The sequence below is a fragment of the Ranitomeya imitator genome, chromosome 6 (assembly GCF_032444005.1).
Source record: "Ranitomeya imitator isolate aRanImi1 chromosome 6, aRanImi1.pri, whole genome shotgun sequence".
NCBI classification, from domain to species: Eukaryota; Metazoa; Chordata; class Amphibia; order Anura; family Dendrobatidae; genus Ranitomeya; species Ranitomeya imitator.
The window spans coordinates 126,266,099-126,277,748 of NC_091287.1; the positions used below are offsets into that span (position 1 = coordinate 126,266,099).

Sequence of the window (11,650 nt, forward strand, 5' to 3'; positions counted from 1 at the left end):
TTATTTTTCAGCTTCGGGATAATGTCATTACTCCACGAGACACAACGATGACCTTCACGTGCTTTGTGTTTTTCGACATGTTCAATGCTTTAAGCTCCAGATCACAGGTTAGACAACTGAATTATGATGTACGGGCCACTGACTAGTATTCCTTTAACAAGATAATATGGGTAAGGATTGTTACTGAGCTGCAAGACCAATGCAAGCGCTGCGCCCCCCATTTCTGGAGTCTCGAATCAATTCTCTTAACACATCTATGACATTCTGAAGGCCACTGTGTTTGTCATAGGCAAGGTTTCAAGGGAATTGGCATTGAATATTACAATATACAGCAATAATTGCATAAATAAAATGCAGTGAAAGTTATATGTACCATTAAAAATTAGGTTGCCTCGTAAAATTATGGCTCTTGGAATATAGTGACAGAAACCAAAAAACAATAAAAAAATATATATAATATATTGCATACACCGTGCATATAATTTAAAAAATATATATTGTTTTATATATTAAATGATACACAAGCCAAAACAAAAACCTATTAAAAACACTTAACAATGGCCATAGCAGTGTAATACACCACCCATCTGTAAGTGTGTACATAAGGAACCAATAAAGAATAAGCCACGGTACTATGAATGTGAAAGTCTGCCAATAAAAGTCTGTAGTCTGTATTGAGAGCACCCTAAAAAGATCAATTAAAGGTGCTACAGAGTTATGCTGCCACAAAATATAAAGTGAATGCAATGTTATACAATACACAGTAATATTCAATACGAGTTCGCCGTCCATAATAAATGGGTCACACACACAGTGAGCACTATTGGTGCAGCAATAGTATCCTGTACTTAATAATGTTAGATCCTGTTCGGACTTATCATATACACACCAGATATACAAATAATATATACTGCTGGCACAATACTAATGACATGCACATAAATAATATGCATAAAAGTCAATCTGTCATCCCCTTGGACACTTTTAAGCTATAACTATGGGCATACAGGTAATAGAATGGTGAAACTAGTCTTCCCTGTATGTCTCATAACTGAGGGCTAGATTTTGAGAAATTGAGTTTTAATCTCTTATGTTAATGATTTCGTTGAAGGCTCCTGCAGTGCCAGTAAGAAATCTCTGCCTCCTGTCTTCATCATCATACCACCCTCCTCCCATGCACGTCACTCTGCCCTGTGAGGTGGCGCGTTAATCCTGCGCCTCCACTCACACTTTTATCCGTACAGTGTCTCCATCCTTCTGTACAGACGCCAGCGAGTCTGCTGTTCACGAGTGGAGTTATGGTCTGCTGAGGCATGGCATCCCACTCTTCTTGAAGGGCGGCCCTCAGGTCATTGAGGTTCTGGGGTACAGAGTTATGAGCCTCTATAAGGTGACTCAGCTGATCCTAAAGCTTTCTATGGGATTCAGGTCTGGAGAACATGCAAGCCACTCCATTTCAGGTATCCCAGCCTCCAGCTGCCTTTCCCTAATGATGTGACCTTGATGAGTTGGAGTACTGGTATCCATGAAGATGAAATTAGGCCTTTGTTGTTTGTGCAGAGGCACAATGACTTGATTAATGATATTATTCAAGTAGTAGGGTCTTGTCACTGTGCCATTCACAAAGTGTAGGGCAGTTCTACAAGTGCTCAAGTCAGCAGTCTTCCCCATGCTCAGTGTGAATTGACTTTCATCAGTGAACAGCACTGAGGCCTACTAGTCCGTCGTCCAGCGTATAGCTGTTCTTTGGCCTATGCAAGACTGAGGCCTGTGCCTGGTGGTGTGGTCAGGTTGTCTAGCACGCAGGGCACTCTGATGTAAACTGTTTTGAATGGTCTGACGTGACACTTGGGTGCCTCTCGCCTCCCTTAAATGTTCCTGGAGTTGTGTGGCATTCATCATCCTGTTCCGAAGGGCATTGTTCACAATGAAGGGGTCATCAGTGTGGGATGTGGCCAAAGGACGTCCACTTCTCTGCCTTTCTGTGACTCTTCCAGTATCTCTGTTGCACTTTGCTGATGACACTCTAAAATCTAAGCTCAGTGGTGACTTCTGTGTGAGGACATCCTGCTTGGAGCCTCACAATTGTGAGGTCCTGGTGATCAATTGTTAGGCGTCGTCTTGGTCTCTTGATGTCAAAATGTAAAGTGTCATGTGGAGGGCTGTTTAAATACCAATTCTAATTGAACCCTGAAAATTGTCATTTCATAGATCAAACGCCTGTTGAGAATTTTGCCTTTAAGCGCCTTGTTGAACAGCAAGTTGTGCAAAAAGTACTGAAGCATGGAACATTTAGATGTGTAGTTTAGAGACAGTCACATTCAGTTCACCTGAAAAAGTTAGAGGATCCTCCTGAAATTTTGCCAAATATCCCTAACTTTATTCCAAGAGCCATAATTTTCTTAATTTTTTTCATCAATTTAGACTAGCCATTTCTTACTTTCTTTAATCGTACTAATTTGTGTTTCCTCTAATGGACTTTTAGACTCCCATGGTAAATTACGGTAATTAACGGTATTCAAAACTACAAAACTCCTGCAAAAATCAAGCTGTGTTGAAGAAATAAAAACCAGAAAAACCAGAGCAAAAAGGAAAAAGAAAAGAAATTTGGCTGCTGCAAGAATGGGTTCAACAGCATACATAATAATAAATAAAAGTGAAAGAAACCAAAATTTGCAGGTCAAAAGTTTTGTCAGTTTTTGTTAAACGCTGGCATTCCGATTTGTTTGAGCCGTTTTCTGTAGGTTTCACCAATTGCATTAAAGGCTGAAATCTGCTTAATTATTGTGCACAAGTCTTTAAGACGCTGGAGCACCCAGTGAGGTTTTCCTAGATGACCTTGCTCAGGAAAAAGCCAGACGTCGTCTTTTTTTTATTCTCCCTTAAAGTGATCTTGCCATTAGTTTTGCAGCTTTTTTTCCATTGTTCAAACTATGAATGGTAGACGGCTTGTGGAATAATGAACATGCTGCTGATAGGCTACGTTCACATTAGCGTTGCGCCGCCCTGCGTCGGCGACGCAACGCGCGACGCATGTTAAAACGCGCGCAAACGCGCGCAAAAACGCGCGCGTTTTGCGACGCGTGCGTCGTTTTTGACAAAAATCGGACGCACAGAAAATGCAACTTGTTGCATTTTCTTGCGTCCGACGCTAGCGTCGGAAACGACGCACGTGGCGAAAAACGCCACCCAAAAAACGCACGCGTCCCCTATGTTAAACATAGGGGCGCGTCGCCGCTGCGTCACCGACGCAACAGCGGCGCAACGCTAATGTGAACGTAGCCATAGTGAGTTTTTAGCTTTACTGTGTCGGAAACCCCCCCAGCCGTTAAAAGTAACATAACCCTGAATATGTGCACCGCAGTGTTGTGACATTGCTGTGCGTTATGTTTGTGTTTTACGGTGGTTTTTCAGGCGATTTCTAATGGATAAAGAGGTCGTGTGCACATAACCCAACACCTGAATCTTTTAGTGTACATTTTCGGGCTAGAGGTTTTTTCTGGGTCTTATGCTGTTAATTAATTTACTCTAAAACTTACATGGACACAAACAAAAAAACCAAAACACTACCTGCATTTCATTGAGTTTCTCTCTCATGTGGCCATAATGTGATCTGCAGATTGTATCTAAAAAACTGTGGAAGATGTTGTTTAGTAACTGCAACGATCGTCTCAGGAGTCAACAATGTAATTGGACAGAAAATGACTTTATAGTGTTTGTTAATTTTACCTGTTTGTGTTTTTTATTTTTGTTTATATTTTTTTGTTACAGACCAAGTCTGTCTTTGAGATTGGTTTGTGCAGTAACAAAATGTTCTGCTATGCCGTGCTCGGATCCATAATGGGGCAGTTACTCGTCATTTATTTCCCCCCTCTCCAAAAGGTTTTTCAGACGGAAAGTCTAAGCATTCAAGGTAAGCAAACTGCAAAATGGCTGTAAGGAAAATACTGCAAGGGCCATCTTGAAAGTTCTTCAAAATACCTGTAGTTAACTTTTACATCACATTCCCAAGGTCCATTTTCCCACTTTTTAGCTCAAACGGAGAATCCAATCCTGGTAGAGGTGAAATATCTCCCAAAACAAAAAAAAATTGTTCATCTCTCCATTGTTCTTGAGTCCACTCCTCTCTTTGAGTTCTACATAGATTGGGGGAATGGCATTAACAACTGTAATGTAATCCTTGCATAAGATGGAAACTTTCAGGTTTTGTTTTTTTGTTTGCTTGCAAAAAAAAATTAAATCTATGTTCGTGTATATTGGACCTTTTTTACTGCTAGGATGATTTTTCACATTTTTAACAAATGCAAATAAACCAAAATTAATAAAACTACCTGTATACGAATATATTATTGGTAGCCGTCTGGCAGATTGTGAAACTGTCACTTGGCTCTTAACGATCTTGAGCATCTTCATGCATTAAATCATAAAATTTAGTACAAAAACTGTGAAAATTCCCGTGTGTGGCTCAGAACATGAGACGGTGAACTTTCATTTTTAGGATCTGTTATGTACACATCCTAAAAATGAAGGAACATTGTGGGCAGAGATTATATGTTCTTATTCCACAAATGTGACAATTAGTAGGGGGCTGGTCCTCTGTAGGGGGCTGGTCCTCTGTAGGGGGCTGGTCCTCTGTAGGGGGCTTGGTCCTCTGTAGGGGGCTTGGTCCTCTGTAGGGGGCTTGGTCCTCTGTAGGGGGCTTGTCCTCTGTAGGGGGCTTGTCCTCTGTAGGGGGCTGGTCCTCTGTAGGGGGCTTGTCCTCTGTAGGGGGCTGGTCCTCTGTAGGGGGCTTGGTCCTCTGTAGGGGGCTTGGTCCTCTGGAGTCTGTAGGAGGCTGTACATGAGAATAGGAGACAGTAATTAATTTGTGTGAGTCTTTCCATTTGGGACCATGTTCACTTGTCAGTGCCCATGTATCAGGATTGCCTTCAATTTCCAGGATTTCTTATCCATCTATGTGTTGTACATTCATGTAAATACCAAAAAGTAATGGATTTAGAAGCTGCCGTGTCTTACATACTGTGTTTTGTGTTCCAGATCTCCTGTTTTTGATAGGACTTACATCTTCTGTATGTGTTGTGTCTGAAATCATTAAGAAAGTGGAACGCAGCAGCCAAGAGGGCCTCCAGAAACGCAAAGGATCACAGTCTACTTTGTTTCTTGACGTATGATGCATATTGCATTGTTTTAAACTGCAAGTTGAGAAGTATGGCTTTAAATTTAGAGGATTTCCAAGATGGAACAAAAGCGGCAGGACAAGGGTGTAGCCTTCGGAGGTGGCACACAGAACAGGGTGCTTCTAACAAGTGTAACTTATGTTTTTGGAACCATCTAAGTATTGACAAAGTCTTCTGATGTTTTCCACAAGTGACTTCTCAAAGGAAAAAAAAAACAAACAAAAAAAAAACTAGAAAAACAATCACTGTTTTTGTTTCTGCTTTTTCTCTCCACCGATATGTAGGGTTCAGGGTTTTGTAAAGTTAAAACGGCTTACTTCCGTAGTTGAATCTTCTTCTTTTATATAAATGTGTACATAATTCTAAACTTCTATTCCGCTTCATGGTGGGTTTTTATTACAAAACTATGTTTTTCTAATGTTTAGAACGGTGTTGAAGTGAAACGCACAGGTCGTGCCATGTTCTCCACGATCATATTTATTTTCTCTATTATGCCGCTGTCCTGATTTCAGATCTTTGTTGCCCTCATAGATGACAGATGTGCACAGCTACCCAGCACTACTAGCTTTTTCCAGTGTCACTTTAGTTTTTAACTTTAATTAGTTATTATATCTGAGTGGCAGCCGGGCAGAAACTAAACAAGATGACCATTACTGCTGAGCCCCCAGGATTACTGTAGTGACAAACTGTTAAGGGTAAGGTCTAATTGCTATACTGGTACAATGTTTTAAGACTGTCTAGGTATTATTTTAGTTCCTGATGTTTGCACAGCTCTAATTGTACTATATCTTGGTTACTGGTTTTCAGCACTATTTGTTTAATCATATTGTACCTCACCCTGCTGATGTCCATAAATTTTGAACTTTCTTACACAAACATGAAGGCATTTTTTTTTTTTTTTTTTATATAAGTCTTGAAGATACAGAAATGTATATTCACACGTACTATATTTTTTTTAAAAATGGTACTCAAACAAATCTGAGGTTGAGGGCATCATCAAAAAATTGGTATAGATTTGGGGTGCACAACCTATTGTTCACAGTTTGAGGGCCGCTTTGTCGCCTTTCTATTTTTAGGGGGTCCCAATAGAACTTTTGCTGCTTTGTTGGCTAAATAATGTAATTGACTAATCCTCACGTAGAATTACTCATTACTCCGTAGCGGCTCCTATTCAGGTCCTAGTCTATTGATGGTGCGCTCACAGGTCGGACACGTGCAGCTGGCGTGTCCTATTTTAATAACTAGTACATTATACAGATGTTGATAAAATTCTACACATCAAGAATTATAAACATCACTTATAAAGAGCTTGTTCACTACTCAGACAAACCTCTTCTCAATTGCTATATATGCCCATGTAAAATAAAGTCTGTACTCCCCTCCAGCAATGTTAAAGCTGGGGGTCGTGTGACGACGTGCCACGCGAGCCCTGCTACCAATCAGCGCCACTTCACTCCCACCTCCTTGGGATTTTCCAGACACGCTTAGTAGGTCTGAGCAGCAGCAACTCTCTCTTCTTCCGGATGTCAGTTTTGTCTGAAGGAAGTGAGTGAAGCGGCCGCTGATTGACTGCAGCGCTCCTGCGGCATAGCGTTACATAAGCTCCAGGAGATCTGGCACCAAAGCTGATGGAATGGCACTGGAGGGGAGATATAGAAATTGAGGAATGGCTGTCTGAGTAGTGGACAACCCCTTTATAGCCCACTTACACTGTCTGGTAATCAGAAATGAGTTTTCCTAGGACCCCTTGCTTCTTATCGGCCAGTCTAAACAGGTTACCCAAAACACTGATAAGGTAAACTGATTTTTAATGGGGGGGTCTAGTCTGTCTTCTGAATGATGACAATATGTGGTACGTACACGGTCACCATGGTGGGAGGTCTCATCTGGCTTATTTCAATAGAGCCAATTCTGCACGTGACCGCAAGTATCTCACACACGCCGTCATGTGGCTACCCATCTGCACATGGAAACGGTTACTGTATGTGCAAAATAATGGCAGTTTAACAATCACTAGAATTACTGTCTTTGGCAGAAAAGATCATACAACATGGAGGAAAGATTGAGTATGTGCAAGCGGGTTATGGGCAATCAACAGTCATGACATGCACGCTGCTAACTGACTTTAATTAAAGGTGTTCTATTTAATATCCGCACGGAGTTCAATTAGTGAAGTCATTCTCTCTGTGAACAAACAGGTGTCCATTATGGCCTTTATTTAAAGGAGGGCAGTGAATGTTGTAGCTGCTAGTTTTAGCCCTTGCTCAGTGAGTAAAATGGGTTGTTCCAGTCATTGCACCGAAGGAGAAAGAAATTTGCTCAGAGTTGATTTGGAGAGGGGAAAACATTAAAAAAAATGCTGAAAATAATCAGCTGCTCAGCTAAAAAGATTTCCAATGCTTTACAATGACAAAACCCAAAACATATGGTAGGATAAGATATACGACTATCCGCATAGAATCACAAGAATGGCAAAGAAGCATCCAATGATCCGCTCCAGGGAGATGAAAGATCTTCAGTTACCGGTGAGTCCTGCAACCATCAGAAGATGCTATGTGAAGCCACACTACTTACAAGAAATCCTCCGAAATGAAGTACCATTGCTGGAAAAAAACCACAAAAGTTAAAGCCAAAGAACATATTGATTGGCCTAAAGAGAAATGTTGCAATATTTTATGAACAGTTGAGTGCGATTGTTCTTATTGGCTCTAAAGGCCACAGTTTGTGATGACTCGTATAAACCTTGACTTCAAGCCACAGTACACTGAGGACTGTAAAACATGGAGGTCAAGCATAAAGATTTGGGGATGTTTCTCATACTATAGGACTGGGTCCATTTATTGCATACCAGACAGCGTGAACCAGTTTGCCAGAGCCGGTGTCATTGCCAGATACTTGCGAATCTTGCTCACGTGTGTGGCTTTTTTCGTCAGCGTCATTGTGCCTCTGCTCACGTACATCTTCTGCACACCCAGCTTCAGTCTTCTCTTCCGGTGATGCGTAGTGAGACTTAAGGCGTACAACCGGCTTCAGAGGTGCAATGACGTGCGTGAAGAAAGTCGCAGTTTGCAGAGAGCGGATTCACTTTAAACACACTGCTATATTGATAGTGTGCAAACTACACTAAACAGCCTGAAGTTACACAGAACCTGCAGACTTTATATATGAGACTCAACAACCCTTTTTAACCTTACTTTAAAAAAAATCACTTTCTCCAGCACTTTGTCCTGTGTAACCAGGTGATGTGCTGCCAGTACACCACATTATGCGCACAGAATGATTAGTTTAAGGGCGGTTGGCCTTTTTAAGCATGCAAAAAAACTAAAACTGATCAACTGCTATGGTCATCAGTGTAAATGGGCCATTAGTCATGGTGTAATACTTGCCGGCCTTCTCTTTCCAGTTGGGCACATACATGCAGGGCCGGGACAATGTGTTGTTGTGCACTAGGCAATGGAAGCTGATGGTGCTCCTCCATCCCGAAGAACACAGTCTCTGACCCATGCCTTTACTTAGGGGCTAAGGTAACATGTCCCCTAGCGCCCCTCCTACCCTTCCGATGGGTCCGATAACATGCTCTGACAACCACTTCCACTAGAATTGTTACCTTTTCACCAAAAAATACCAGCAAAGGTAGAAAAAAAAGTGGTGTACTTTAGAGGTGAAGCTCAACACTGTTTTTTCAAATTTAGACACCGAATCATTCATTGTTTGTGGACCATATACACAATATCAGGGAAAAATAGCAATATTCATTCCGGGCATCCTAGATTTTAAAGGGATCCTCTTGGCACAGAATCACTGTTCAATCTAAGTCTCTCCGCTCGGGGCTTCATGGCGTGGCCAATCATTTCTATACACCTGCTTGGTTTTCATCTACCTCTACTCCCCTCTTCTTTGATTGACAGCTCTGGATTCATAGAGCCAGAGAAGGGTGAGGGTGGAGATAGATGGAAACCAAGCAGGTGGGAAGGTGCATTTAAATGACTGGCCTGTACTCTGGTCATTCTGTGCTGACAGTGTGCTTTTAAATTTCAGACATAAGGACGTCATGGAAACTAATACAGCTTAACTATACTGTGTGCTGTTTAGTTTCAATTAGCGGCCCTTGACAAATGCTGAACATTTTTTTTCAATTAATCTGACCCCATTATAGGGAAAAGGATACATCTGATGGTTTTTACTTCCATCATGCGATACATTTTGTTGCAGTATGCAACAAAACTGATGGTAGTTCTGATGCTATATTCCTGTACGGCTGGTGGTTGTTTTGAGGTATTCATGATTATTCTGCTAGCATTCATTACTAGAACCATCATTCATACATGAATACAGCATCAGAACATTAATACCTCACAAGAACCACTATCACTAAGTGAGTACATCACCAAAACCACATCACCAAGCTTAGAACAGCAATACATTATGTCAAGTCAGGCCCATACCCATTTGTATCTGATGAACCTTCAACTTCCAGTATTTTGGTAAGGTACCGTAAATATGGTATGGTGATGCTGAGGCTATGTTGCGGACTTTGATGCGGATCCTTTTGGATGCGTGGAATTGCATCAAATCCGCACTGTAGTGCACAACCAATGTTAACCATTGGAAAATCTAGAACTGTGGTGCACATGCTGTGGAAAAATCAGCATGGATTTGCAGCGTTTTGTTTTCTGCAGCAAATCCGCGTGGACTTGCAGCGTTTTGTTTTCCGCAGCATGTCAATTCTTTGTGGACCTGCAGCGTATCTGCACCCATTGACCTCCACTGACTCAGTCAAATCTGCAATAAAACCGCAGGTGTAAAACTATTTGCAGTTTTGCTGCGGAGCTGCGTGTGAAAAACGCTGCAGAAAGGGAGGTGGAAGAATGTGTGGGTGGAGACTGTGTGTGGGCGGAGATGTGGGGTGTGTGTGTAGACACAAACCCATCCGGCTACGTCTGCTGTCACATAGAACAGTGATGGCATTAGTCGATAATGGGATAGTAGTCCCATCATCCGGCTACTGTGTTGAATAGTTAAAAAAAAAATATATATATATATATATATATACTCAAACGGCTAATTCCCGACACCCTCGATCGCCTACAAAAAAAAATAATAAACCAACAGTATACTCCGTTCTGATGTAATCCATTTAATAGGGCGTCCAGAGAGAAAAAAGAAAAAAGTTGGCACTCACCCAGCGATGAAAGTAGAAAAGTCCTTTATTTATCCGGTTCCCTCCTCGCACCCTCTCGTTTGTACTGCAGCCCTACAGGCATGTCCGCATCCCATTGTATGGATAAATAAAGGACTTTTCTACTTTCATCGCTGGGTGAGTGCCAACTTTCTTCTTTATTCTCTCTGGACGCCCTTATATGACTTGCTGCTTGGTTGTGCACCACTATGCGATTCTAATCCACGGTTTGTCTGCCTGCCGCATGAAACATTGATTTTTTGCAGCTTGTTTGCCTATATCAATTACCATCAATAACAACTCATCCAGGTGCCGTCCTACTTTCTTTTTTTTTAAATCCATTTAATAACAACTGTCCCACGACTATCTCCCGTGTAGAGCTGTCAAATCGGGAGATGTAACCGCTCTACACTGCTCCGGTGATACAGTCCAGAAGGATACCGCCTGTCACTATCACTCCGCCGCAGTGAGGTCAACGGAGTTCATGCTGTCACTTGTGGCACCATGGCGTTAGAATATTCTCACACAGTGGTAGTGCTGTAAAGTGATAGCACGAACTCCAATGATACACTGCAGGAGTATTATCTCCGGTCAGTATATCATCAGAGACCCCGGTAGAGCAGTCACATCTCCTGATGTGACCGCTCTACAGGGGAGATCGTCGTGGGACACTGGTTATTAAATGGACTACATCGGACAGGGAGTACGTGTTGGTTTATTTTTTGCAGGAGATTGAGGGCGTATATTAATATGGAAAACTTTTATTTCATTAAAAGACTTTATTCTGGCTGTGTCTTTAACATGTAACAACTATAGGATTAGTAATGGATAGATGTCCTATTGACTCCTCTCCATTACTAAGCTGGGCTTGATGTAACCTTACAATACAAAGATGACATCAACCCCGTAACTATTACCCCACTTGCCACTGCTACATGGCAAGTGGGAAGACAGAGGCTAAGTGCCAGAATTGGCACATCTTTAGAGATGCGCTACTTCTGGGGCGGCTGTGAGCTGGTGTTTTTAGCTGGGGGGGGGTGTGCAATATCCATGGCCCCTTCCTACCTAGGCTACTAATATCAGCCCTCAGCTGTCTGCATAGCCTTTGCTGGTTTTTAATTACTAGCTTGTGGCCCGATTCTAACGCATCGGGTATTCTAGAATATGCATGTCCCCGTAGTATATGGACAATGATGATTCCAGAATTCGCGGCAGACTGTGCCCGTCGCTGATTGGTCGAGGCAACCTTTATGACATCATCGTCGCCATGGCAACCATTATGACATCATTGTCG

General features: G+C 41.9%; 1 protein-coding gene across 3 annotated transcripts in view; it reads left to right on the top strand.

Annotated features, from left to right (window-relative positions):
- ATP2C1 (ATPase secretory pathway Ca2+ transporting 1) overlaps positions 1–6,053 on the top strand; it is a 227,215-nt gene extending 221,162 nt beyond the window's left edge. For all 3 annotated transcript variants that reach the window (XM_069730072.1, XM_069730071.1, XM_069730070.1), the window contains 3 exons: positions 12–107; positions 3,772–3,913; positions 5,038–6,053. In XM_069730072.1, coding sequence (XP_069586173.1) covers positions 12–107; positions 3,772–3,913; positions 5,038–5,171 — 372 coding nt within the window. In that variant the 3' untranslated portion in view covers positions 5,172–6,053. The remainder of the gene's footprint in view (positions 1–11; positions 108–3,771; positions 3,914–5,037) is intronic.
- The last annotated feature ends 5,597 nt before the right edge of the window (positions 6,054–11,650 follow it).